Here is a 27,162-nt window from a genome sequence, read left to right on the forward strand (position 1 = left end):
AGGCAAGTTTTAAGAAACTCCTTAAAAGCCACATGCTCAATAACCCTAACCCTTGATGGATTGTCATGCTTATACAGTATATATTTTTTTTACCTGACTTTAATTTCTTGAAATGTTTTTAGTACGACTGTACTTGTTTTTATTGTGTTATATGTGATATGTATTTTTGTATGTTTGGTGTGCACCCCAGGACGAGTAGCTACAACTTTGGTGGCAGCTACTGGGGATCCGAATGAATAAAGTCAGGTCTGTTTGAATTGTCTACTACGGCTCTGCTTGTTATGGTGCACAAAATATAATAAAAAAAATACCAGACATTTACAAACAATGAAAACATGTTTATTCAATAAACCACTGAATGGGAAATCACTGTGCATAAGTTACATGTAAATAAATGTAAATAAACAAAATAAAATAAAATAAAATAAACTTAAACATCCTTAAGTTAAATACTAGAGACTTCTAGTTGAAACTTGACCACAAATTTGGAACCAACTTTTTCTTTCAGATCACTCAGATATGCAGCATAATAAATATAGCAGCTCTGGAGGAAGTCTTTCCTTTGGTTTAAAATCTGAAATAAAACAACATAACATACAATAAATTAAAGCAGTAGTTCTCAAACTTTTTCATGCCAAAACCCCCAAATTGATAAATATTTAGCTGCAGACCCCCAGCTGAAAATATTTTGTGCCGGGGGCCGGCAAAAAATGTCCAAACATTATCGATATTTTTCAAAAAAAGCAGATGTACAAGCTGGCAGTGCGGCTCGTTCCCCACTTGGCAAACCACAGAATTAAACGACTACTACAAAATAACCACTTAAAATTGTGCATCCCTATTATGTGGAAATTGTCCAAAATAGCTAAAATAGCAAATGTACAACACGATGCATTGTGAGCTAGAAGCTATTTTCGCATGCCACAGTAGTATAACGTATAACATGGGGCTTAAGTGGTTTTACTAGACACACAAATTAATCCACAACAAAAAAATTGAGACGTACTGTAGTGCATCACCTACCTCTCTTCACAAATGTTTGGGAGAACATCAAGACACATGGGATTGGTTCTGGCTGTCAGAGAAGTGCTGCTTAGCGAAAACAGAAAGAAGATAGTTGAAGATAAAACATTGTGAAAAGAGCTGGCTTTACACAAATGATGTTCTGACACATTAAAGCTGAGCTAAGATGCCCCTGTCAGAGAGAGGGCAGAGCTTTTCTTTTGGTAGTGGCTCCTGAACCGGCAGTACCAAACCCTTAATGCAATCCACAATGGAAACAACCCATCTGGGCTTTTTGTGTTATCCTTTTAGCATTATTGTATAGCTGTACCTCTGAACTTTTTGCAAACTGTTGATAAAGTATTCAATCAAAATGAACAGCACGAATAGAGCGGAAACTTTTATTTCTTTTTTTTGGGGATGATATGCAGCAAAGTACCTCAGGTCAGATTCCAAACTATAGCCTGTATGTCGTATGCACTTTTGCGAAGTGAGCCACTACTGTAAATCTTCAACTTCACATCTCTAACCTACTGTCTAAACACAATGAACCATTATTGGTTAAAAACGTGTGTTTTAGACATTAGAATATGAAAGATGGGTTAGTGTGGTTAATGTCAGGCAGGATCTGGGAGGACGGTTAGCCAATGAGATGTCTTGTCTGCATACCGGTTCAGAAGCCACAAGCATTTTTCTTTTTTGAATACTGCTTTTGATCACCACAACCCCGTTGTTCCCCTTTCAACCAGCACCATTCTAACCTGTTGGATCTGTCGAATCTCCCTCATGGCCAGGCGTATGGAGGGGTACAACCTGGGGAACGGTCTTCTGTTATCCTTTTCTCCATCATCGTCCTCATCCTCCTCCTCCTCCTCCCCTCCACTGCCTCCATGCCGGGGCGTTCCTTCCCACCCGCTGCCTCCGAACTCAAACTTCTGTCTGCGGTCAGAGACCCTGCGAAGAACCGGCGGCCTCTTGTCTTCCACACCCGAGTTTTGTCCCGGAGGAAGAAACAGTCTCTGGAGCTCCAAGCGGACCTTGTCGAGGCCAGATTCCACCCTCTCCTCCTTCTCCTCCTCCTCTTCCTCCTCGTCCTCCTCCTCTCCACGCCCAAGCCCTCCGCGACCGCGGGCGGATGGGTGGCGGAGCCCCTTGAGCTCCTCGTAGTCCGTTTCCCGGTCACATGTCTGGAAGTAAAGCAGGCCGTCACTCAACCGCCGCTAGTGTGGCATTTGCCGCAAAGCAAAAAAAATGTCATCAGTGATGAAACCATTACTAAAAGAAGCCAAATGATTTAAAGAGTAAACTTGGGAAGATTTTCTTTTCATACTGAATGTACAACTTTTGTTGTACATGCTTTTTTTTGGCAGAGATCATGGGTATACAGTATGTGCAATACAGTACGATGGAAGTACCCATCACTATTCGGATGATTTATAGCTTTCATACAATGGAATGGATACCATACCATTGTGCACTGACAGAAGGGTTTATCAAAGCCGCAGACATTATAAAATTATTAAAATGTGAGAAAACCAGAACAACTACTTCCCTGGTTGCACATGGCATACGCATAAAGAACAGAACAATTACAGTGCAGTAAGTCATTTAGATGCCGTTTTGCAGTGGGCCTTGAATGCATTCAGGAACCAATATTATCAAACAAAACACTATTCCTCTTTTAGAAGTGGTTCTTTTGTTTTTGTGACTGAGCCAGTGGTTGGGAAACAACGGTTGCTTGGACGCTCACCTGTCCACAGGGAGTGGTGAGTAGCTCCATGAAAGGCTTGAGCCCTGTTCTCATGTGGTACTCCACCAGGTCGGGTAGGGCACGATGGGCTTTGTCTTCCCCCAAGATCACGTATTTCCCGTTGGACTGCATCTCAATCATGTAGTGTCGACAGCGGCCCTCACCCCTGACAGCAAAGCAGAGATGTTGTTGGGATTTAGCTGCGCCTTAAACTCACAGCATCACAGCAGCCGTAATCACAGCAAAGAACGTCATCTCAGTAATTACTGCTAATTATCATACCTGTATGACAGTGTGTATCCCTCCCGACTCTGACCCACTCTGATCAGGAAACACCCAATGGGTTTGTCTCGTAGAAGATCCTCTGCTTGTCTGAAGGGACAGATACAGACGAGTCATCTACCAATATCACCGGTTTTGTTAGGAACAACATTGGTCGAATCTCTTGGTGACATCCAAGTGTTTCCGCCGTAATCTCAAGACTGACCTCTTCACTTTACTCTCATTGTACTCCTCTTCCTGCCACCTTCTGCCTCGAATGATGCTAGCGGCTGACCAAGATATGGCTACCATGCAGACATATCTTGGTAACTTGTGCTCGTGGTTTTCTGACTTACGCTTGTTTTTCTTGACCACAATGTTAAGAATGTAATTTAGATGTTTAGCATGTTATTTTTAAATTTTTACATATTTAAACAGATGCTAGGTTCATTGTTCAATTTACAGATTATTAGTTTGACAGTATATCGTTTTACTGGTGCTAAGTTCTTGGTTTACCTACTGTATAATCTCTCAAGAACAGATTCTGCACTGCGTTGGAATCTGTCGGGGAGGTTCGTCATAACAAGTGCGCATGGGCGTGCCTTCAGATCAGGAAGCGGGCCGCGCTTTACCCAATCAAATGTAGTGGGCGGGATTCACGTGTCCGTCGATCTTTCCCCCTCGAAACAAACCGAAACTAATTTAACAATAACGTCCGCGGAGCAGACAAAACCACGGAAAGATATTCACATTTTAACTTACTCTTTCATCATAGAAACAAGTGGGCTTATAACCAAAACGATCGATGTTCTCTGGGAGAAGTGGTGTTAGTGTTCCGTGTAGAAATATTGTTAGTGGGAATGAAAACATAGTCGCACCAACCGGAAGTGACGCGTTGAAGGCATACAAAACACCGGTTTCCTTTGCGCTCTGGCTCTACGTTTTCTTCCGCCCAGAGCCAACAGACATAGAACAAACAGCAGAGGGCGCTGTTTTTCATTTTCAGTTGGCGATGGGTTCCCAGATTGCCTACTGTATGATCCTAGTTTCCTGAGGCACTACACTGTCTTTCTGCATTCTGTGTACAGTATGTGATTACGTTACTTTGTAAGTCGCTCTGGATAAGAGCGTCTGCTAAATGCCTACATTGTAAACTGTAAATTGTATGAAAATTCAGGTAATTAGCTTTAGCTTTCTTAACAACTTAAACATCAGTAATGCCTATATCGTTCTATTAATGGCCTTAATTCAATCAATTATTAAGGTAAACCTGTAATGTATAAGAGACGTAGTGCATGCACATCCACTTGTGTCCAGATGCAGGACAAACAGAAGATCAACATAAAGAAAACAATAAAGTCCACACACTGGTAAGCGGTAAGTACTGTATGCTCCCCCGGTTATTGCAAATTACGTTTCGGTCATGCCTGGATCATTCCTGGAGAAGATCCAGACGTGATCGAAATGTCGAATTTGCAATAAACAGAGGGAGCTTATTACCAGTTTGTGGACTTTATATTTTCTGTATGTCAAACTTGTAATGCAGTCAGGAAATCAGACCTCCCAACATAAAACCACACAAAGCAACATGCAGTAGGACAACATATTTTAAAACAAATACTAAAGCCATCTTAACCACTTAAACCCTATTAGTTGACCGGGGTCCCCCAGGGCTCTATACTTGGTCCGCTCCTTTCCCCCCCCTCTATAACAAATCTCTTGGGCAAAAATAGCTGATCTACAAGCTCACAATGCATCACATTGGGAGCTTGTAGATCTGCTATTTTTTAGCAGATCTATCTAGGGACACTAGGTTAAAAACATTCTTCATGATAGTAGCCTGAATAATGAGCGTGTTGTCTCATATCCATGCCTCCCTCTCCATCCCTCTCACCTGCGGGGTATCATGCCATGGAACCAGCATGGGAAGGCTCCGTTGCGGGCCACCTTCCGTGCCTGGGTCTCCTTGAACCAACGGATGGTGTTCCCCCTCTTCATCCTCCTTCTGGCTCGCTCCTTCTCTCCTTCAGAACCCACCAGCCCCTCTAGGTGAGTGTCCAGCTCCAAGTCATTGTCAAATGGCATGGCCTGGAGTGAGTGAGAGGTGTACAGTATATATTAGAAGCATAATAATTAAGATAACATTCTCTTGAAAGACAGCAAATGAAGGGATGTAAAAGGAAGAGGTACAGTATAGGCGGGATCTTATTTTATAGCTTAGACTAGCATTAGGGACTTAATAGTTGCAGTTGAAATTATGTTTTCTTCTGTCTATTCTGTGCTGAAAAAAAGCTTAATAAACCTAACCTAACGTTTAAAAAAGAATTAGTTGCAGTATCTATTTTTATTATTTTTTGTGAGTGCAAAGAGGGGTAATGACACTCAACACAGGTCTCCATCCTGAACTGAACCGGGGATGTTTCGATTACATGATCACAACAAACATTGTGTGTTTCTATTTACTTTACTTTTTTTCCTCCATATTAGACAATAAATATGATGAAATAGTTTTAGGAAAAACAAACAATATGATGACATTTAGGGAAAAGGCCCAGATTTTTAGACCCACTTCAAACATCTTGCTACGCGGCCGTGGCACAGGCTTGATGTCGCCCACCGCAGTGAAGACAGAGCGCGGCCTGGGCTGAGGCTTCTTCCTTCTGGGTTGAGGCACTGGGGGGCACACTGGCACTGGGGGGGGAAATAAGAGTTAGAAATAATGAGATATAAATAACATCATTCATCTTTCATTTTTCAAGGTATTGAAATGCAAATATTATGTGTTAAAATGGGTTGAACATTTTCTTTTACAATATTTTGTGTTGAAATGGGTCCATTATTACTATGCAAGTAAACTTTATTTATATAGCATCTTTCAAAACATAGTTACAAGGTGCTGACATAGTCTCTACGAGTTGAATTGACACTTTTTTGACATTTTGCTTGGTAGTGTGTCAAGTTTGAGACTTTTGTTCCTTTCTTAAATGCTGCTTAATCTGCATCCTATCCTATTCCTACTGTAAGCAATACATTTCCCCTTGAAAATGAGTTGGATGAATAAGGTTCCATCTCTTTCTCTCATCTAGTCCACTAGGAAAGGGCAGTGCCACAAACGCTGCACAGTATGCAGGCCTATACAGTGACTTCCATCTGCTCACTTTGGTTCTCCTGTTCTTCATCCTCATGAATACTCATTTCCTCTTCCTCCTCCTCCATCTCTTTTCTCCTCCTCTCCTCCTCTTCCTCCCTCTCCCTCTGGGCCTGCGCCTTTCTCCGCACCTCCGCCTGCAAGGCCAGGTACTTCCTCCTGTAGCACAAAGCGCGGTAATCTGCAAACAGAGGACAAAACACTTCTTATATAAAACCGTGACACCTGGAATATTTTCTAACCGTAATTTTAACAGCCTAACTTAGTAGTAGCTTCAACGTGTCAGATTCCCAGTACGTTGTCTACTATTCAAAAGGCCTCAATTATAACCTAAAGATGAGTGGTGAATGATACAGGATACACCATGTGTCCTGTACACAAATTCACACAAGCTCGAGTCTGTCTTCCAGGCCTCGAATTTCGTCATTTTAGGGGCACTTTGCCTTTGTCCATTTTTTGAGGGCACAAAGGCCAAATGCCAGGGCAGGAAGGCCATCAAATAAAACAAGATTTTAGTCCATTGAAATAATTAATTGAATTTAAGGGTTAAGGATGATTTTAAATGTAATATGTAGACTATCTGCAGTGAACTAAATAAATTATGGTATCCAATTCCATGCTCAGCCCTGCACCAATGAAAGTTACTGGATTGGTTTAAAAATGGGGACTCAGGAGATTTTCAGAATCTCAACAAAAGACACTGGTGTCTACATGACAAGAAAGAGACACTGGGTGTCTACATAATGACAAGAAAGAGACAGAGGAGAAAGTGGTACAGTCAGCTGGGGCATTAAGGCCACTGTGGCCTCAGGGCATGCCATTCTTTTTAGGGGCACAAGGCCAAACTGAGGGGCAACGACGACCATGGCCTTCGTGGCCTCCCTGAATTTCCTGGCCTGCCGTCTTCAATCGAGCTCGGAAAATTGGCAGTCCTGCCTTGGTCTTCTGGCTCAGACAGAGTGGGCTGTGGGATAGCCTCAACCGCAACGCATGTCATTCTCTCCATGGGAGACGGTGAGTTACGCCAAACTAAACACAAAAATCTGGCAGTTCATGCTCAAGCACGCTTGTTATTCCATCACCCCCTCTGAAAAACTTTACATGTTGCTGTTCCACTGAAATAAGTGTATCTTACACACACACTGAATTTAAAAGCAGACCTTAATGACCCTGAAAAGACCTATTTTTCAGATATTTTTTTTGGCATTTTATGCTTTATGTAAGATACAGTAGGTCAGTAAGTGTAGAGAGACAAGAAATCAAGGGTAGAGAGAGCAGAGATATGTGAGACAAGATCACACACCCGGATCCTCACTACATACTGGCAATTGGCATCCCCCAAGTGGGATCCAGACCCCAGGTAGTAGGGAAACTAGTCAACTAATTTAGTGGACTACAAGTTTTATAGTACTAAGTAAAACATTTTCTTGCACATTAGTGTAACTTAAAGATACTCACGGGTCCCCTTAACCCTACGCATAATGTCCACATGATGATGACCCCATAAAGTATCAGGGACAAAGCTGTAAAATAGCTTTAGACAACAGATGCTTTTGTTGTTCAGCATCTTGGCGTCATAACCCAAGCTCAGTGGCCTTGCGGTTAGAGTGTTCGCCCTGAGATTGGGAGGTTGTGGTTTGATTCCCCGGGCCGGGTCATGCCAAAGACTATCAAAATGAGGCCCCATGACTCCCTGCTTGACACTCAGCATCAAGGGCTGGGGGTAAGTCCCTGCGACATACTAGCGTCTTGTCTAGGGTGTGTACTTGTACATCAAGCCGCCTCACGCTACAGAAACGGGAGGTAGGCTCGACATGGCTTGCAGTGGTGGAAAAAGTACTCAAATTTTGTACTTAAGTAAAAGTATCAATACTGCAATGTACTCTGTTACAAGTAAAAGTCCATAATTCTAAATTTACTTGAGTAAAAGTACAAAAGTATTGGTATCAAAATGTACTTAGAGTACCAAAAGTAGAAAGTACTCATTATGCAGAATGTCCCATCTCACATGTTTTCAAATGTATAAAAATAGCCGATCTATCGGCTATTTTCAAATGGCCAAAATGTATATAGGGCTGAACTACAGTAGGTAAAAAAGAATAGGTAGGTTTAAAATAATAATCAAAATCTACAAAGTAACTAGTAACTAAAGTTTTCAAATAATTGTAGTGGAGCAAAAGTATAATATTTGCCTCGGAGATGTAGTGGAGTAGAAGTAAAAGTACTCCAAATTGGAAATACTCCAGTAAAGTAAAAATACCACACAATTGTACTTAAGTACAGTACTTTTAAGTAAATGTACTTAGTCACTTTCCACCACTGTACTTAGTTACTTTCCACCACTCCTGCCCTATGGGCCACATGGCTTGGCAAGGCTTACTTACTTACCAGCTAGTGCTCGCGGTAGTCTGGTGCGTCTGTATAACAGAATTATCAACAGCCTCACTGTTCCAATACCAGTAATCCATTGGAGGAGAAAAAAAAAGGAAATCTTTAGAGAAGAAAGGCTGTTGACTGAGGAGGGAACTGAATGTACCACCTTATGTCCCGTGTTCACACATGTATACGCGAGCAAAGATGACGGAAAAGAGGAAGCAGTCAATCCGCCAGCAGTGTGGGAGACCTGGTGCATGTATTGTTTAGGTGGAGAAGTGACAGCCAAACTGCACTATGGTATCCTATCCATTGGGGGGAGTTCATGAATAATAACGCTATTTTCCATAACCTCTAGTTTGTCTTGTTAACAATACATTAAAGTGCCACAATTCGCTATTGAGTTTGAGTCCCTCTATGTTGTATGTACAGTATTGTTGGTGGTTCTTACTCTTCTGAATGATTATAGCTGCTTTGGCCAGCTTTTCCAGCAGCGAAGCGAATTCTTCTTGGTGCCAGTACTTGAAGAAGAGACGCGTTGACCTACAACAGCAAACAAAACAAAATTGTTATGCTTCCTTTCATACATAAAAAAAAGGCCGCAATGCCTCATCTGTAGTCAATATTGAGGACTGAATGCAACTGACAAAGGCAAACTTACCCAGATTTCCAGCCATGGATTTCAGTCTTGTTCAAAATGGACATACAACTATGTATAAAAAAAGAAGAAGAAGTAGTTAGGGCTCCTCTAGGGAGGGAGGTCTAAGGTCCCCATCTAAAAGACATTTTTCTCATGTAAAGTATACCATTTAGAGATATTAAAAACAAACCATACCTTTCCTTGTTTACTGGTAAACCTGGCTTTATAAGCAGTATGTTGTACCTGAAAACAGAAGGCGTGTAATACAGTTACAGAAATAACTATCCACATAAGACACACATTAGTAGGTGTAAAAGGAAACTGTGAGGTCCATATAACCGTGCTAGGTTTGTTTCCAGACGTACCTCTGGGCAAACTCCTTGAAAGAAGGTCTCCAAGAGAAACCATCTCTTCGAATCCTGATGGTCTCCAGAAGGCCGTTGTATCTCAGCTGGAGATAATAAAAGTATGCCTCGTAAAAATGATTTATGACCGGCTCTTTTGTGTTCCTGCAATTAATGCTGAAGCTCATTTCAATATCTAGATTTTCAGCTGCTCTGGGGTTCCATCTGATTTGAATAAAAACTGCTTCTACGATTCATTTCAGAAATGACCCAAACCCTTAGACTTGCATCATAAACGTTATATATGCCATTTGACAGATATTGCTTATTTAAAGAAAAATAATATGTTCCGTCTACACCAAATTATATTCACCAACAATCGATGAGCTACAAGCTATTTCTGCCAAATGTTCACCCCCAAATAGTGATGCTAGGGTACAAGTGGTTAAAACAGTTCCATGGCAAAAATATTGTTCCCAATTCAGATTTGAAATGCAGACGTTTAGCTCATGACTGTAGAGTGACATGCTAGTAGAGAATTCCCTTTCTGCATTCCTCCTGCCACTGTACCACTCCCTATGTGAACATAATGATAGTTTAGTGAGTACATTAATGAGAAGGTTCCATTCACCTGTTCCATAACCACTTTGCTGTCCAACTGGTCCGGCAGCTTGTTGCCATTGGGTTTGATACAGCGAACAAAGTGAGGACTGGAAGCAAACATCTTTTCCATCAGGATGGCTAGGGATTGCTTGGACAAAACAGAAAGAAAGAGTTAGTTACAGTACGTGCCAATTGCCAATTATCTCCACATGTGTCCCTGTCACCGCTAACCCCTACATTTGGTCATGTGGGAGGACGAGCATGTGTCTCCTCAAAAACATATCAAGTCGCTAGCTGCTTCTTTTCACCTGACAGTGAGGGGTTTCACCGGGAGAATGTAAACACATGTGGAGGAACACTATCTGACCTGGTTCCTCTCCCTGCTTAACAGGCACCTTGACCAACCTGTAGGAGTCGCTGTAGTACATAAATTCTGGCCAACACGGCCAATTGCGTTTAGTTGGAGTGCCCAGCCATGCTAGCCTGGTAAACCCTCCCTCCGGAAATCTAATGGAAATACAGCCATGCCTGATGCTCCAATGATTCAAACAGTGTTGCCATGTCCGCTTATTATAAGACACTTTGGGCTTGTTTTTCTGTAAAGTCGCTTGCTTGTAAATATCGGGAGTTGCGGGTTGCGTTTTTTTTGGGCTTGCTTCCAAAGTGTAGTTGCTTGTTTGGGCTCGTTTCCAAAACATTTCAAACATTTTCATGTCATGGAAACCCCCCAAATTAATATGTATTTGTCCACGGACCCCCATCTAAAAGTATTTTGTGAACCCTGTACCAGATTTGTATTTTTAAAATGTATTTTTTCAAGATTTATTTTGGAAAATAGCAGATCTACAAGCTCACAACGCGTCGCATCGTGATTCGTTGTGAGCTTGTAGATTGGATATTTTCTAATAACCGATGCTCATGTGGTCTAGTCGGCTTGTTTTCCTAGTTGCTAATTTCTCTCGCAACACCTGGACTCAAACCCCTAGTCTACGTGGTGGAGGGCAGGGATGCCCCTCGGTTTTAAGTTTTATAACAGAATGTCCTCCCACATGCACTCACTATGCGAGGATTTAAGAAAATGTGTTGGATGTGTATGAATTATACTGTAAATACCTTAAACTGAGCTCCTACAGAATGTTTTCTGGTTGAGTTGAAGTTGTCATCTGACCTCTGGATTGCCTGAAACATAAAATATATATACATAGATTTAATTATGTTTTATACTTTAATTAGAAGGGAGAGTGTATTGTAGAGTCAGGCAACTTATGGCACAGAGAGATGACACATGACAGGAGTCGGATTCAAACTTGGCTTCCTGTGAGTGACACGCAATAGGTAACAGTATGTAGTTAGTGCAATAACTGGCTACTGTAATTATTAATTGTACAGTACATAAATTGCACCCACTGGTGATTCAATACTCCTTTTTGCCGCTAGACCCTAGAGTCTAGTGGTCTGGAGTTGTTTCTGGATGGCCACCCGCCCACCCCAGAATGTTATTGCATACATTGTACAATATGAGCAGGTTGAGTTTAACTGCTGATTTCATACTGTATCTATGCTGTACCACCTGAAATTGAATCTCCAATCTCACCAGACTGTTTAAGTGTTTACCGTACCTTGGCTTTTCTTGGCATCAGGGTTCCAGTCCTGGAGATGGTAGCTGAAAAATACAGATTCAATTACTGAAAAATAAATAAATACATATATTTAAGAATAAAACAATACAAAGTTAACTACTTCTGCCACTACAAACATAGCAGTGTCAAGCTACAGCATTGCATCTAAATGCAATAACACTCAATAAACCTACTACAAGTAAACTGTGTGGCATCTATCTAAATGACATACCTTTAATCCATCAAAATGATGCAAATGTTACTTTACAGTTTCAAACAACCAACCCGTCCTAGCGATCACAAGAAGATGAAGAAGAAAACGTAACACTTATATAGCGTATGATCGAATGCTACTCGACCTCTCACCTGCGAAGAGGACACTGAGCAGAGGGGTGACGCTGTTGATGAAGAGATCTCGGATGCTTGCTGGGATGGTGTCTCTGTTCTTCTCCAGGAATCCCCCTCCATTATACTGCACCTGAGGAATTCAATTCAAACTTTAACTTCAACATGTGTAAACATGAAAGCATTTAACTTGAGGCAATAAGTTTTCCATAACTCAAGTGCTCCAGAGACTATACACAGAGATAAAAGATTGATACCATGGTGCCAGATGAGAAGAGACTCTTACCTTCCCTGCATAGTGGATCACAGTAAACAGAGGGCTGTGGCTCCGTACCAACTCATAGTGGGGGCTGGTCTTGAACTTGTTGTTCAACTTGTCCACAAAGTTTCTGTCTGATGCCTATAAGACAAACAGGGGAAACACAATACATGAGGTGCTACAGATCTGGAGACCAGTGTGTTGCTTCCAGCCTGTGAATACTAACAATAATGTATCACTTATGAATTGAGAGTCCATGGTGTCACGGAAATCAGTATAGGGTTCATCATGCAATCGGCCTATTAGATTATGAGTTAACTTGTGTGCAAAGGTGACCATTTGGCCTGAGGGTGGCGCTAGAGGAAAGGCCATGGGGTCACCAAAATAAGTAGGATTCATCCTTGCTGAAAGCATTAAGTTTCATGACAATGTGCCCATCAGATTCTGAGATATCATGAAAGCATTGTTAAAGGTATTTCTTAGTTTTTGTCACATTCCTAAGCCAATCATTTGATGACCTACCGGAACCGCTGCCGGTCATCAAATTATTGGCTTAGGAATGCGACAAAAAACAAAAAATATCCATGCATTCAAGTCTCCATGGGGTGATAGAAAAAAAGTCATTTTGGGGGTGAACTATCCCTTTAATGGTGGCACTAGAGGACTGTCCAACATTGCCGTCCTTATAGCCTAGCTGCTAGCAGGCTACAACCACAACATAACAACACCAAGTCATCTCTGAAATTAAGTATTATCAGATTTTACACATTATTCAATATCAAGAAGATAGGGACGGCCTGGTGCCTCAAACAGTTAATCTGCCGACCACATAAATAACATATCGTCTCTGTCGGGTGGAAACCTCATATGTCCAAATATGTTACTTTTCAGGATTCAAATTCAAAAGCGACACCTTTTGAACTGTAGATCTGGTACTTTTGATGCTTTTGTGTGCATTTTTAAAAATACACAACAAGTTAGAATATGGAAAGAAGAGATTTCAGCCCGACAACAGCGATATCCCAGGTTTGATTCCTGTCTCAGGACCTGTGTTACATGTCATCACTAATTTCCTGTGAAGAGCAAAAGGAAGCTCAAAGGCTTAAATAAAATGAGCATAGAGGTCCCGTACCTGAGGAAAGGCACTCTGCTCATCCAGAAGAGACAGGATGCCAATAGGTTTTGTAAGAAAGAGGTCCTAAAACAACAGAAAAGGTCACATCAGGCCAGTGGAATCATTTTAAAACAACACTGTTGGAGATGACGGAGTCCAGAGTCTATAATATCACCATTTCTGGACACATCCGTCGGTCAGTCAGAATATAAACAAATAACTCTTACCAGAATAGGTTTGTTATTTGTGAACGAGATAGCCTCCCATTCAATCCCTTCTTCTTTGTATTCATTCTGCTCCATTAGGAAGATGTGCTGCGGATGACACATACTGGTTCAGCAACAACAAATACCAGTACATACAACCCAAGAAAGAAATATGCTTGATATAAATTTAAGACTAATTCCAGGAATAAAGAAAAATATATACTTTGAAGTTAGAAATAGGTGTGATGGAAAAAAGAAAGGGATCCTGCACACAGTCTCAAGCTTACAACCAGAACTTCACTAGGCTACACAGACAGCATTTTTAAAACATATCTGTGTAGCCTAAACGATTCTGGAAGTTAGGAATATGGCATGACCCTCAATTCTGTCACACGGAATAGAGTCTGCTTGCAAGTCTCTCTGCATGACTATTCATCTATAAAATGACAGGGTGCTTACTCTTTCAGAAGAACATTTTGCATTCATACATACATGGTTGAAGAAGTACTGCAGCTGTTCATTGGCCAGGTTAATGCAGAGCTGTTCAAATCGATTCACTGCGAAGTTCTCAAAGCCAAAAATGTCAAGGATACCTGGCGCGCGGGAGACAGAACAGCAGTCAACGCACATGCTTTAATTAGGTAAGGAGGAGGGAAGGTAATGTTAAGTTAGTCTTCATTGATCCTTTATTGATTTGTACTGATCCGCTGTTGATGAAAATGAAACTCATTTCACACTCACCTATTTCATTGAGCTCGACGTCAATGTCAACATCAGGTGCCAGGAGTTCATTTACTTTACTGACAATCCAGCCAAATAACCGCCCATACGCCACCTTGGCAATGGAGTCTCTGGCATCTAAGATAACATAAGGGAATACTGTATTGATCCATTAAGAGTACATTGGGATTTTTTTTGCCAAAAATCGCATGAGACAGAAAAAGAATAAAACAAAACAAATATAAAGAAAGCGGCATCCCAGTTGCTCATGCAGTTACACTGAACATCAAACAGACAATAGAGAATGACCCATCCCTCCACCCTCCACAATTGATTAGATAAATCACATGAAGATGAACCACTTGTTAGATAAATCACATGAAGATGAACTGACCCTCTGCTTGCTGCTGGTTGTGAAGTCGTCGTATGGCCTCTCCTCTGGTGACGGACACAGTACAGGTAAGACTCCGCAGCAGCTCCTCCTCCTGAACACCAAACTGACCCTGGGAACACACACGAACACACACGTTTATATACTTTATATCCACACGTTTATATACTTTATATCCACTCTATTCATCCGTATTTGTAACAACAACGTCACGACCACCCCAACCACGTCATGCATTTCTTTGACCTTTAGGCATACCCAAACCCTGACCATCCCTAATTCTATCCTTAAAGCCTGATTCTTAACTTGTTTCAAACAGCACTGTTCCTCTTCCTCTCCCCGACTCCACTCTGTTCACCTCCTTGACTAGTGCAGAAGGCTATTCCTTTCCAAATTTTCTTTATATCCTATTTTTTATGAAGTGTGGGTATTCCACTCCCATTGTATCATTTCTTTATTGAGACATGTGACGATACACAGTCCAATCCAAAATAGCAGATCTACAGGCTCACAAGGCATTGCACTGTGAAGCGTTGTGAGATTGTAGATCGTCTATTTTCGGTAGATTGGCATTGGCTATTTACAGTGAAGTATAAATCAGGCTTCAACCTGAACCTAAAATAACCCATTGCAGTAGTGTGGACCAGCAGATGTCCCCCTAGGGCGGTTATCTTCATGTTTCAGGGCCTTGTCATCATAAAACTAAAACAACATCTATGGGCGTGTCCAAATGCACATTATTGGCTAAACCTACTGTCAAAAGAAATTGTGTCATTGTTTGGCCAAGCGGAATCTCTGAAGCAACGGGTGATAGCCAGGTTGAGCATGAAAAACTTGACATACAAACAAGCTGAAGGAGCAAGGGGGAGTTGCTGTCGTTTATGTCCAAATATAGCCACTATGACCTTTAAAAAAAGGGCTTTCTTTCATGTACATGTGGTCTAGAGAAATACGTCTTAACCATCCATTGTCATGAACAATGGGTTTGCATTCTTATCAGGGCGGCACAGATGTGGTTGAGACAACCAGCCTCGCTCCCATTACATTCTTATAGGCACTCGATTGCATAGATGGAGGGGATATAACTCAGCGCTAATGGTCGGATAATTTGCACCAACATGGCGACAAAAGCAGGCAAACCCATGTGTACTGCCGAGTGTGTTAAAGCCATATATTAAAGCCATATATTGTCGTGGGGCAAGTGAACATTTATTTTTAAAAGGGTTGGAATGCAACTGCTCCAGTCTGGATGATTTTGATGCACAAAGACCTGTTCTTGGGCATGATCTGACAAGCAGGGACGTTACCCACAATGCCTTGCTCTGTTCCGCCCAGATGACAAGTACGGCAAGAAGATTACAACTTATCTTTGAGTTGTGTTGGTCTTAAAGGGATCATCTTTTTTTCTATCGATTAGTCACCCCATGGAGACTTGAACTCATGGTTATTTTTCGCATTCCTAAGCCAATCATTTGATGACCAGCGGACCGGTAGGCAGCGGACAGCGGTTCCGGTAGGAGACACAAAGGAGACTCTTTGTGTCTCTTAACGGAACCGCTGCCGGTCATCAAATTATTGTCTTAGAAATGTGACAAAAACTAAAAAAGGGATAATATTGCACACTTTAGACACAGGTGTGTTGGAAATGAACCATAGGGAACCAAACAAGGGGATTGTGCACAAAGTCTCAAGCTTACAACCAGAACTTTACTAGGCTACACAGACAGCATTTCGAAAGCGTATCTGTGTAGCCCATCTTTGCAGAAACCTCTTATCTCCATATTCTAACTTTTTGTGTATTTACTTACGGTAAATGAATGCCCTCCTTGATCATAATACAGCGTCACACATCAAAAGTAGCAGATCTACAAGCTCGGAACGTGTCGCTTCGCGCCGCGTTTTGAGCTTGTGGATCTGCTTCTTTTTTTATTTATTTTTTGAATCCTGAAAAGTAACAGTTTTGGACATAGTGAGGTTTCCAACCGACAGAGACGCTATATTAAACCCTATATACTTTGTTGACCGAGCTACCCCATTGGTCTATACTTAACTTGGCCCCCTTCTTTTTTCCCTCAACACCAAATCTTTTTGCTGAAACTAGCCGATCTACAAGCTGACCTTTTAGATCGGAATGTTTTCACCAAATGGTCGCCTATTGTGATATGCCCAGAATAGGGACTCTATGGTTCATGAGGTTAGTGTCCACAGCAAGGAGGGTTTTGCTCAAATATGAGTGTATGATAATTCCATACATTGGTTAACACAGGTAGTGTCAAATTACAACCTGGCCGGAGACCTCTCTAATGTGTCTCGCTCTAAGCCAAACAGTAAAATCCAATTTAACTCTTGACAGTGTAAACATGGACTTTGGTCCATTTTTAAGCAGACGGCGTCTAATTAACTCTGGACTCTTGGACTGAGGAACTCTTTTCTGCACAAGGAGGTGAACAGAGTGGAGTCAGGAAGAGGGAAAGGAACAATGCTGCAGAGCTCCTGCACAGTTTCACAAGCCAAAATCTCAATTTGAAGTTGCTGACGTCTGCGAACATGCTCTAGTACACACACACATGCGTGCGCACACACACACACACACACACACACACACACACACACACACACACACACAGTTTGATGCACAAAGAGCTGACAGCTACTAGGCTAGCACTCCCAACAATTCATTCTGCTCCATCTGCGCCAGACACCAACAAACCAGAGCACGTTGGTAGTTATTTTAAGATCGCTCACAGCATACACAATACCGTACAGGCCATCTTTTCTATTGTTTTGAAACTAAGCAGAGTTATGTTTAACTAGCGTTACCTGCTGCATCATAACCAACTGATGGCCAGCTCAGCTGGGGCTATGGTCTGCTTTGTACTGTAGTTTATAATATACACAGAATCTGAAATGGAACAAATCTTATTACCGACTGCTTTAACAGCCAAATTTTCCGTCAGGGACAGATGAGGCTTTCCATATCAAATACTTGCCACTTCAGTTTAACAACTTTATGATTAGATAGCACAGTGGTGAAAGACCATAAATACATGAGAGGGTATATGAGAGAGATAAAGAAATGACATGAGTCAGATTCAAATCCAGTAAATTGTGAGTGGTTTACACACATTTGGCTTGTGTTACTACCGTATCCGCTTGTTTATTAAGTGTGAAAAGCACACACCCTATGAGGTGCTGATTTGAGGAGGCATGTTATGCTAGAACAATAAATTTTCTTTTAAACCTAAAAAAAACTGTATAAGGATGTCACACTAAGTTGGTGACATCCTGACGTAGCCACAAAACGAAAACGTATCATTTAAACACATGAACCCTGGCGTCCCCATTGTTGGCATGTCATAATAGGTTTAGCAAAAATTGCAGATCTACAAGCTCACGTAGATCAGCTGTTTTTGGCGCAGGGGAAAGAGAGGACTGTGTAAAGACCCCTTGGAGAGCCGGTCATACAAGTATATATTTCGGTTTAAGTGGTTAATAAAGAGCAAAATGCTCAGTGATCATTTAAGTCTTTATTAAACACAGTCAAATCCACAATGATAATATAACTCTGAGAATGCAAAAGTGGGGTCCATTTGAGTCAAGATAAATGAGTACCGAGGTGTTCTACTTTATCTGTCTATAGGACGATAACAATAAAACAAATGTTATTCCTAGAGTACTCCCAACGGGTGGACGAGGAAACTAACGATAACTCTCAACAATTTCCTGCTTCCTTCCTGGACTTCCACATCAGCTACAGTGTTACTATATATGGACAACGCTTATACAGTGTGCAAAGTTTCCCCTGGGGGGGGGGGTTGCTGGGCTGGATGTGGATGGGCAGCCGGAGGGGCTAACTCTCTAATCCTGCTATGTGAAATACAATTTTGTCCATCTCACTTCTGACCTTCCCACCCAAGTCCATGGTCCATTGTAGGGGAAATACAGTGCAGTTATATTGATATTCATGTGCCCACGAAACGCACATTATCGAGTGCAAGTGACGCATCAGCTAATCCAACATATTGATGTATGCGATGCAATGCGAGGGTGCGGTCTAGCCAATACCAACTCGGGACTCCTGAATCGCTGCCCTCACACTCTCCTACTGTATCTAGCATCAGGGTCTTGAGCTCTACACTACAGTATTGTTAGCTAAGCAGTGCATCTACGTAGGTGGTGCGCTTCTCGCCTTTCCTGGCTTTGCCCTGGGTTGGCTCCCACAGAGTCCCACTGACGCAGTGCCCTGCCAGCCTCATCCTTCTAGTATGCACTGCTCAGTTGTTTGCCATTTGAAGCTACACGTGGGCTATAATGCTGTAATATTTTAACACTAATAGCTTTGCGCTTACAGCCATCCAAAACTATGCCAAAGATAACACAGAGTACTGGCACAATACTGGCCCGAACCTGTACTGACTCCAAATTTGGGCAAGATTTCAGCACGATCACAGCCCTATTGACTTTGAGTATCAAATTAAATAAAGTAAATGAGTGGAGGTACTTGCATGGCCTACTGGCAGCGTGCATATAAAGTTTGGCGCTGATTGGTCGAGCGGTTTGTGAGAATTCTCCGCACAGTACGACACACACAAACAAACAAAGACAGATCCGGTCATAGACGGACAGGTTTATGTACGGTAAAAGAAACTCACAGCGGTAGCCTTCACCCAGCCCTTGGACCTGTCCGAAACCTTGAGAGTGTCGGTCTCCGTTGTTTCGAACGTGATGTTGCCAAGAGACAAGATACCTGCCAGTATGGTCAGCGTGTCCACCTTCTCCTGCAGTGGTGGAAGAGAAGACGGTGTCAGTGTTACAGGATACATGACTGGTTTTGAGGACGGTAACGTCAATATTCATCGGCAGCACAACTGATGGGTTCAGAAGTTTGACAAAAAGCAGCGGAGTCGGTTCAGTTGGTGCTAACGGACAAACAAGGTGGGCCCAATGAAAAGGCTCAACCCGCCACAAGAACACTGGCTGCATTTTGTATCTCCAATTTATTTATCTTTACACCCCATCTAGTCTACATGGTTCTCCCAATAAAAGGAAGAGCGGTACATAATATTCTGTACGTATGATACTGTATGGCTCTCAGTAGTCGGTCGCACAGTGTCAGTGAAATATGACATGAGGAACGCCACATCCACAATGATGGTTTAGGCAACGCTGAGGGGGATTTTATTAGTGCCTGCATGATACCCGCACCACACACACACTGCGCTGAGTAAAATTGGCTCCAGATTGTGCTCCAGATTACCAGCCTTTAACTAGAGGCAAAGGTTACTGTACTTGTTACTATGTATTTTCTTTTCTCAAGAAATCTGCTGGAATTTTGGTTTGCTTTGTACATACTGTACATGTGGATTTGGTGAGTTTTCATGATTATAATTACAAAGTCACAACTCCCAGAGCGACTAATCCATACATGAGAGTTCTTACCTGTTCCTCAAAGCCCACCATGTCCATGGCATTACACACAGCATTATACTTCTCAGTCCACTTGTTTGTGCTCTCATCTGTTCGATAATGTTCACTGAGATACCTAAAAGACAAGACAGATTTTCATATCAATATGTACGTATACACGGATGTATTATTTCATTGCCAGGCATAAAAGGGCCCGAGGGTTTCTCAGATTTTGCAGAGCCCCTGTCACTGAATGATATCACTTCTCACCTGTACTGTGTAGCATCCAAGAGGCCGTACATCTCTTTGTCCTCCAGTGAGGTGCCTGCCAACATGCAGTGGAAGATGTGGAAGTTCTTCTCGCCCTCATCCTGGTGTACGACTCGAGACTTTTCCAGAAGGTACTCGTTGATCTTGGCTCCTTTTACTGTTGGGCAGATCAGGACAAGCTGTGTGATGTTAGCAGCACAAACCAGTATTCTTCTGGTGAAAAAATAAGGATTTACGGTATCTCATTTAGCAAGGAAAACACACCATTGCGTATCAACTCAAAGCACTTTGTTGGGTCCCTTCGTCAGTGTCCGTGACAAAGGCCTAAATGTTGATAGTCTGTCTGTTTGCCTTGTCTGTTTGCCTTGCTCACATACTGTAAATAAATCCTTATTTTTTCACCGGAAGATGGAGTGTCTTGGGTTATTTTTTTCTATGACTGTATGCACCACTATAGGAGATTAAAAATTAAAAAAATCACTTCATGGGATTTGTTTTCACCCAAGAGCGCCTGTTATGTATGACACTGGATCCACACAACGGTTCCTTCCTTCTGGTGTTGTAAACAACTGTGTCCTACTATGCCTGTGAGAACCTCCCATTGAGCGTATTAATTCCCTATTCCCCATCTGCTGACTAAACAACTTTCAAGCCGGGTTCCCTATTTCGCTATTAGTCATAGGACAAACTATGCACAATGTTCAACCTCACCACTATGTATAGTGGTAGATCTGCTATGAATAGCAGATCTACAAGCTCATAGCGTGGCACCGAGTGCCACGCTACAAGCTTGTAGATCTGCTTTTTTTTGTTTATTATGAAAATGTGTGCAAATCTTTGAATATATATTTTTTAAAGCGAACATTTGTAACTCAAATCTTTGGGTCCCTGGAACAAAATATTTTGAAATGGGGGTCCGTGCCCAAATACATATCATTTTGGGGGTCCTTGACATGAAAAAGTTGGAGCACCACTGATAAAGCAACATTAGGTTTTTCATAAAACTGTTTGGATTTAGAAGAATCGACCTCAGGTCTTAATGGGTTAATAATACTTGGCAGCATCAGAACCAGCTCTGCAAGGTTCTGCAACGGCTTCATCCCCAGGCTGTCAGACTTCTAAACGTCCGGCTGCCTCCCACCACATATGAGTAAGCACCCCACCTCTACTACACACACACACACACACACACACTGCCCCTCCCCCGCCCCATGCCATGACTTCATAGCCTTTATGACTGCTCTGTTACTGACACTTTATACCAGAGCATTATAATTACAATTAGGTCATGCGTTAGGCATGAGGTCATGTGTTAGGCATGAGGTCATGTGTTAGGCATGAGGTCATGTGAACGGTAAATTGTTGCATTTCTAGAGCGCCTTTCTCCAAACTTTACAATGGTCCTTTGGACCCCGACGAAGGCGCCTGAGCCGAAACGCGTTGGATCACCTGCGTTTTTAACTTTGCCAAGCCATGACATAATAAAGGTGTTTTAGCTCAACTGAACAGAGTGCCTTGGATTCTTCTTAAGTTCACCTGATTCTCTCACTTGGATGTCAGCCTACTACCAAAGGGAAGGAACTTGACCTACAACAATTGACAGCACTTCCTCGTTTCTTAATTCATTAAGACCGAGAGTCTGTGTCATTTCATTGAGCTAATCTGCTCAATATGTCTACATAAGGGTGTGCACACTGCATATTAAATGCCATAGAACCACCTTGTTTTTGTAAAGGAAGTAAAACCAAACCACTTCCTATGTGGTATAATGCCTTTCCTGTGGAGTATGATGTTGGTATTGCGTTACACCTTGGGCGGTGAGAAGACATTTTGTTCAGCCTTAAACTTCAACCCAATTAACCCTAACCTTAATTCTAGCCTTACTCCTAAAATAGTCCCTTCAGAAGTGCAGCTTTACAAGATTTCCCTCAGCTTTCTTTCCTTTAAAAAAAACATTAAAAAAATAGCCAATCTACAAGTAGATCAGCATTTTTTTGTTTTACTATTTTTGAGTTTATGGGGGGAAAAAATAAAAGAAATAAAAGAAATAGCCAATCTAGCTCTAGCTCAGTGGCCTTGTGGTTAAAGTTTCCGCCCTGAGATTGGGAGGTCAGGCTTCAATCCCCTGGCTGGGTCATACCATGGACTAAAAACTGGGACCCAGTGCCCCCCTGCTAGGCACTCAGCATCAAGGGTTGGATTGGGGGCAAGTCCCTGCGACATACAATGTCCAGGGGGCTTACTTGTGCAAGCTGCCTCATGCTACAGAAACAGGAGATAGGCTCCTGCCCTACAGGCCACATAGCTCGGAAACCGTTGGTTCCCAAGTAGATCAGCTATTTTAGCTATTTGTCGTGTGACAAAGTACATAGGGCTTAAGTGGTTAATGACCAAAATGTCCTCACAATCAGTGGTTCCCTAACATTTTAGCTCAAGACCCAAAAGAGAAATTGGACGATTCACGCCGTGTTGTGAGCTTGTAGATCTGCTGTTTTCACTACTTCTTAAACTTTTTTTTTACATTTATGGAAATTATTAGATTCATTCTTTTTTTTTTTATCTTTTGAAATAAGATATTAATGAATGAAACAGAAAAAATGTGATATTTGTCCGCGACCCAAAGATGGGTCCCGACCCACTGTCTGAGAAACAGTGCTCAAAATGAAGTATAAAAGGACACACACACACACACAAAACCTCACCACAGGAGTTATGGAAGCGTAGTTGGATGTACTTTCCAAAGCGGCTGCTGTTGTCGTTCATGACTGTCTGGGCATTTCCGAAAGCTTCAAGAAGGGGATTGACCTGGGAATGACAAATGTAAAACAAGAGTGTAAAGATTGACTTTGAGGTTGTTATTCCATAAACACGGACATTTGAGTGACTTTTGAGTCATGGCCTCACAAGATAATGTAACAATTAAATCAGTCAAACATCTTTTGCAAGACATCCTGAGCCAGTATTTCCCAAACATAGGGTCATGACCCATTTTGGGTTGCGGAACAGATATCCAGTTTTAAAACCTTAACTACAAAAGGTTTGTCGTTATTGTTGCTTTTTAGTTTTTTCAACGACAATAAAAGTGTGCATATTGCCACTTCATTACAGCGCCATTTACCAACTGGGTACAGAATCTTTCACAAAAATATGCCCATGCTTTGAACAAGCAAGTGTACAAAAACATTATTTGGAAAATATGTGCAGATAAAATCATGAATATGTAAAAAAAGAATGGCTGCATGTAATAGCCATACTGTATATAAGCATACATACCCTGTAATATGTGCACTATAGAGAGCTACCATTGGTGAAACAGACTTACTACATAAGTATGGCATGCTGTAACTACATTGATATGGGCGTATCTCACACTAAGAACTGCAGCAAGGGCATAGTCCATAAAGTGCAAACAGAAACTGGGCACAAAATAAACTCAGCCTGCGGCGTCTGTTAGATCGTACCTACCTGTAAGATCTGTTGTTCAAGCTGAGAGTTGGCACACGACAGCTCCATGATCTGTCTAAGTAACAGCTTGGTGCTCTCTGTCTTCCCTGCACCGCTCTCACCACTGCAAGGAAGAACAAGCTTTAAGAATAGGAAACTTTTATTCCTGGGGAGCAAACCGGGTCACTAAAGCAGACATTAAACCAACAAGCAACAATAACGAAACGTTTAGTCATGACTCATGTACAAAAATAAATACAAACATTCTGAATGCCAAGCTCCCTTCAGATAACTTTATAATGTTTGTGTGCCTCTCTCCATGGATTGAGCACCTAGTTAACCCATTAAAACCGGGAAGGCATCTGTTTCATTTTAGATTTGAGCTAAAAAGCATTATTTTATACTTCAGAAATCTTGAAAATGTGTTCAAATCTTTGAATATATATATTTATTTTTTAACTCCAATCTTTGGTTCTGGGAGTCCCTGGAACAAAATATTTTCAGATGGGGGTCCGTGGCCAAATACATATAATTTTGGGGGTCCTTGACATGAAAATGTTTGAGCACCACTTAGGGCTGAACGATTTTGGGAAAAAATCTAATTGCGATTTTTCTGACTGATATTGCGATTGCGATTTGTTTGCGATTTTTAAATGTTCTTAAAAAAAAAAAATCTTTAACATTTTTTTAAGTCAAGCTTCAGTTTAGTATTCACTGTGTACGTTTAAAAAGTAATTTGAAGTAATGGAACATTACCAAATGGCATACCATTTATTTACTGTTCTAGATTCTAATAAATAAGGATGAGAACTAAAAGATATGAATTGCTTCATTGCTTCCAACATGTATCTTCCAAGTACTTTTTTCCCCATGTATATATTTAAACATTTAGCTGGAATAGAAATAGCTTATTTTTGTAAACAACCCAACATTGAACTTGTTACGTCATTAACTTATGGCTCAAGAAGTTCAATAAATAAAAATAAAATTAAACAAATAATTACCTTTTTGTGTAAACAATTCACAGCAGTGAAATAAGTAGGTATTTCACTTATGGCTAAAGAAGCATATTTACTGACAGGGGTTGACACTAAGGTCTCAGAGGCACTTGCCCGTCGGGCAAGTACAGGTCATTTTCTACTTGCCCACAGGTCTTGCCCACTTGCCCGAAAAGTAAATTGTCCTTTATAAAATGATAGGTTAAATTTGAATTACTGTTCAATTTTAACACTTATTTTTTACTTTCTACTTCCGAATTATGGGGCTGCACGAGAAAAAAGTCATACCTCAATATTTATGCCAAATATCTAAATAGCTATGAATATGACTATGGGTTAAAGGTAGGGTAAGTGATATTTTTTGGTTAAAACAAAAAGGCTTTTGTTATGGGTTAAAGCTCCATATTCTGATAGTTAGACCATTTCAGCCAATCAGGAGAGTACCCATCTATCAGCTTCATTTTTATAGTGTTCCAGTTCCAATTTTACATGCTCATTTCTTTGTGTCATCACTTCCAATTTCAATTGTTTAATCTGTATCCTGAGTTCTCTGTCCTGATATCCTGACCTGAAAAGGCATTTTCTGTTTAATAAAGAGCTGGAGAGACATGGAGACTCATGTTACTGAACAAACACTCTATAGCAATGAGTACTATCAGAATATAAAGCTATTTAACACTTATTTTAACAAAAGAAAATCACTTACCCTACCTTTAACACTTGTCATTTTATATTTGTAGTGAAAACAGCACATATAGGCCAGCAGTGCTCTTATTTTACATTCCACAGACCAGAAGACACTTACTTTTCCATAACTTGACAAAACGCTCTTATTTTGAAGTCCATCGACCAGAAGTCAAGGGTTTACGTTCGTCTGACTTGACACTTGTTGAGCTTTGACCGTTCAATAAACAAACAGAGGTACTGGGCTTGCGCTGCTGTTTTGAACTGATACTGACATAAGGAAGGCTTTACAAGCTTCTTGTATTTTCACACGTCAATAGGGACAAGTAGGGAACTGCAGCACATGTGACAAAAGTCAGCGGGTGTTTTTGTTTTATATCGCGGGTGGGATGCAAGCAGCCGTGCTCGTCATCAACTCCACTTTCTCACAAACGTATCACTTCACTCTAGATTCCAAACGTGATTTTGCAACCCGGTGATTTATAACTAGTTGCGTGCCCGTGTCTTCAGTATTATACGAGCTTGTAGATTAGCTGTTTTCGCCGCGTCGCAGGTTCTGTGTGTGTGTGTGTGTGTGTGTGTGTGTGTGTGTGGGGGGGGAGCCTGTGTGTAGGGGGGGGGAGAGAGGGGGAGGGGGAGCGCTCTGGCCACGCTCAAGTGTCTTACAGAAACAAACATAGATAGGAGCTACACTACTTGTGTCGCACCGAAAATAATGTTTTACCGCTACGCGCGGCATCAGGGATTTGCGCAACACGTTCGACAAACTTTAAATACTCGTAGCCGACGGAGACCTAACTCTAATGAGAGGGACAGAGCGAGAGAGAGAGAGAGAGAGGTGGGGGGGGGCTCGCTGCCCTCTCGCTCCCTGTAGAGAGAGGCAGGCAGCCACTCTGGAGAGAAGGAGACAAGTCCCGCGGGTGCTCTGGGATTAATATGAATATTAAAATGATTTATTATGATAAAATAAAAAATAAAAAAAATCGCGGCCTTTGCGATTAGCTAATCGCGTGGTTTCAAATCGCGATTTCGGTTTGAAAACGATTAATCGTTCAGCCTTAGCACCACTGATATAGCAACATACGTTTTTCAGAAAACTGTTAGGATTTAGATATTTTTAGAATTAATGGGTTAATCTAATTGCCCAGTTGGCCCTGCAGTTTGGACAAGCCTCTTCTTTCCCTATTTAGTAACATATGGCAGTCTCAACAAAATACAATTAAGACAATCTCTCCAAACTGGGCTGTAGTATATACAGCTGTTGTACATAGCCAATTTATCTGTAAAAGCAAGGCATTATAAACACAAGAATAGAGGTTAAAAAAATTGTCCCAAATGGCAACGGCCTGGTTTGACTCTTAAACCTAGGCCCTAACTGAGGATCTGGGATCACATGCTGCATGGGACATAAGCTTGGTGCCACGACAAACCACAATTTAAAATTTGATCAGTAATATCTTCAAATGTTGTTGTCAATTTAACGTGACTTCTTGCTGCCAGATTTTGTATAAGCTGGAGACATGAGAGCAACTTGTGTTAGATCCATCATGTACCTATTTGCAAGTCTTATTTGCCCATGCAAACC

The 27,162-nt window shown here is 41.5% G+C and overlaps 1 protein-coding gene across 2 annotated transcripts in view; it reads right to left on the minus strand.

Moving 5' to 3' along the window:
* Positions 1-323: 323 nt before the first annotated feature.
* Positions 324-27,162, minus strand: part of LOC308101757 (myosin-IIIb) — a 31,916-nt gene continuing 5,077 nt past the window's right edge. The window contains exons 4-30 of one of the 2 annotated variants that reach the window (XM_080451220.1): positions 23,917-24,019; positions 23,154-23,256; positions 20,452-20,608; positions 20,215-20,317; positions 19,428-19,553; positions 14,779-14,887; positions 14,406-14,522; positions 14,157-14,257; positions 13,686-13,772; positions 13,477-13,542; positions 12,372-12,485; positions 12,107-12,218; positions 11,741-11,784; positions 11,235-11,300; positions 10,150-10,269; positions 9,540-9,625; positions 9,370-9,417; positions 9,196-9,243; positions 8,986-9,077; positions 6,172-6,342; positions 5,583-5,704; positions 4,908-5,101; positions 3,035-3,124; positions 2,753-2,918; positions 1,764-2,189; positions 1,024-1,089; positions 324-574 (exon numbers count right to left, since the gene is read on the minus strand). In XM_080451220.1, coding sequence (XP_080307346.1) covers positions 1,051-1,089; positions 1,764-2,189; positions 2,753-2,918; positions 3,035-3,124; positions 4,908-5,101; positions 5,583-5,704; positions 6,172-6,342; positions 8,986-9,077; positions 9,196-9,243; positions 9,370-9,417; positions 9,540-9,625; positions 10,150-10,269; positions 11,235-11,300; positions 11,741-11,784; positions 12,107-12,218; positions 12,372-12,485; positions 13,477-13,542; positions 13,686-13,772; positions 14,157-14,257; positions 14,406-14,522; positions 14,779-14,887; positions 19,428-19,553; positions 20,215-20,317; positions 20,452-20,608; positions 23,154-23,256; positions 23,917-24,019 — 3,010 coding nt within the window. In that variant the 3' untranslated portion in view covers positions 324-574; positions 1,024-1,050. The remainder of the gene's footprint in view (positions 575-1,023; positions 1,090-1,763; positions 2,190-2,752; positions 2,919-3,034; positions 3,125-4,907; positions 5,102-5,582; positions 5,705-6,171; positions 6,343-8,985; positions 9,078-9,195; positions 9,244-9,369; positions 9,418-9,539; positions 9,626-10,149; positions 10,270-11,234; positions 11,301-11,740; positions 11,785-12,106; positions 12,219-12,371; positions 12,486-13,476; positions 13,543-13,685; positions 13,773-14,156; positions 14,258-14,405; positions 14,523-14,778; positions 14,888-19,427; positions 19,554-20,214; positions 20,318-20,451; positions 20,609-23,153; positions 23,257-23,916; positions 24,020-27,162) is intronic. The other variant, XM_080451221.1, reaches the window with a different exon arrangement.

The sequence above is a fragment of the Gymnoscopelus braueri genome (genome assembly GCF_963280865.1).
Source record: "Gymnoscopelus braueri genome assembly, chromosome: 15".
NCBI classification, from domain to species: domain Eukaryota; kingdom Metazoa; phylum Chordata; class Actinopteri; order Myctophiformes; family Myctophidae; genus Gymnoscopelus; species Gymnoscopelus braueri.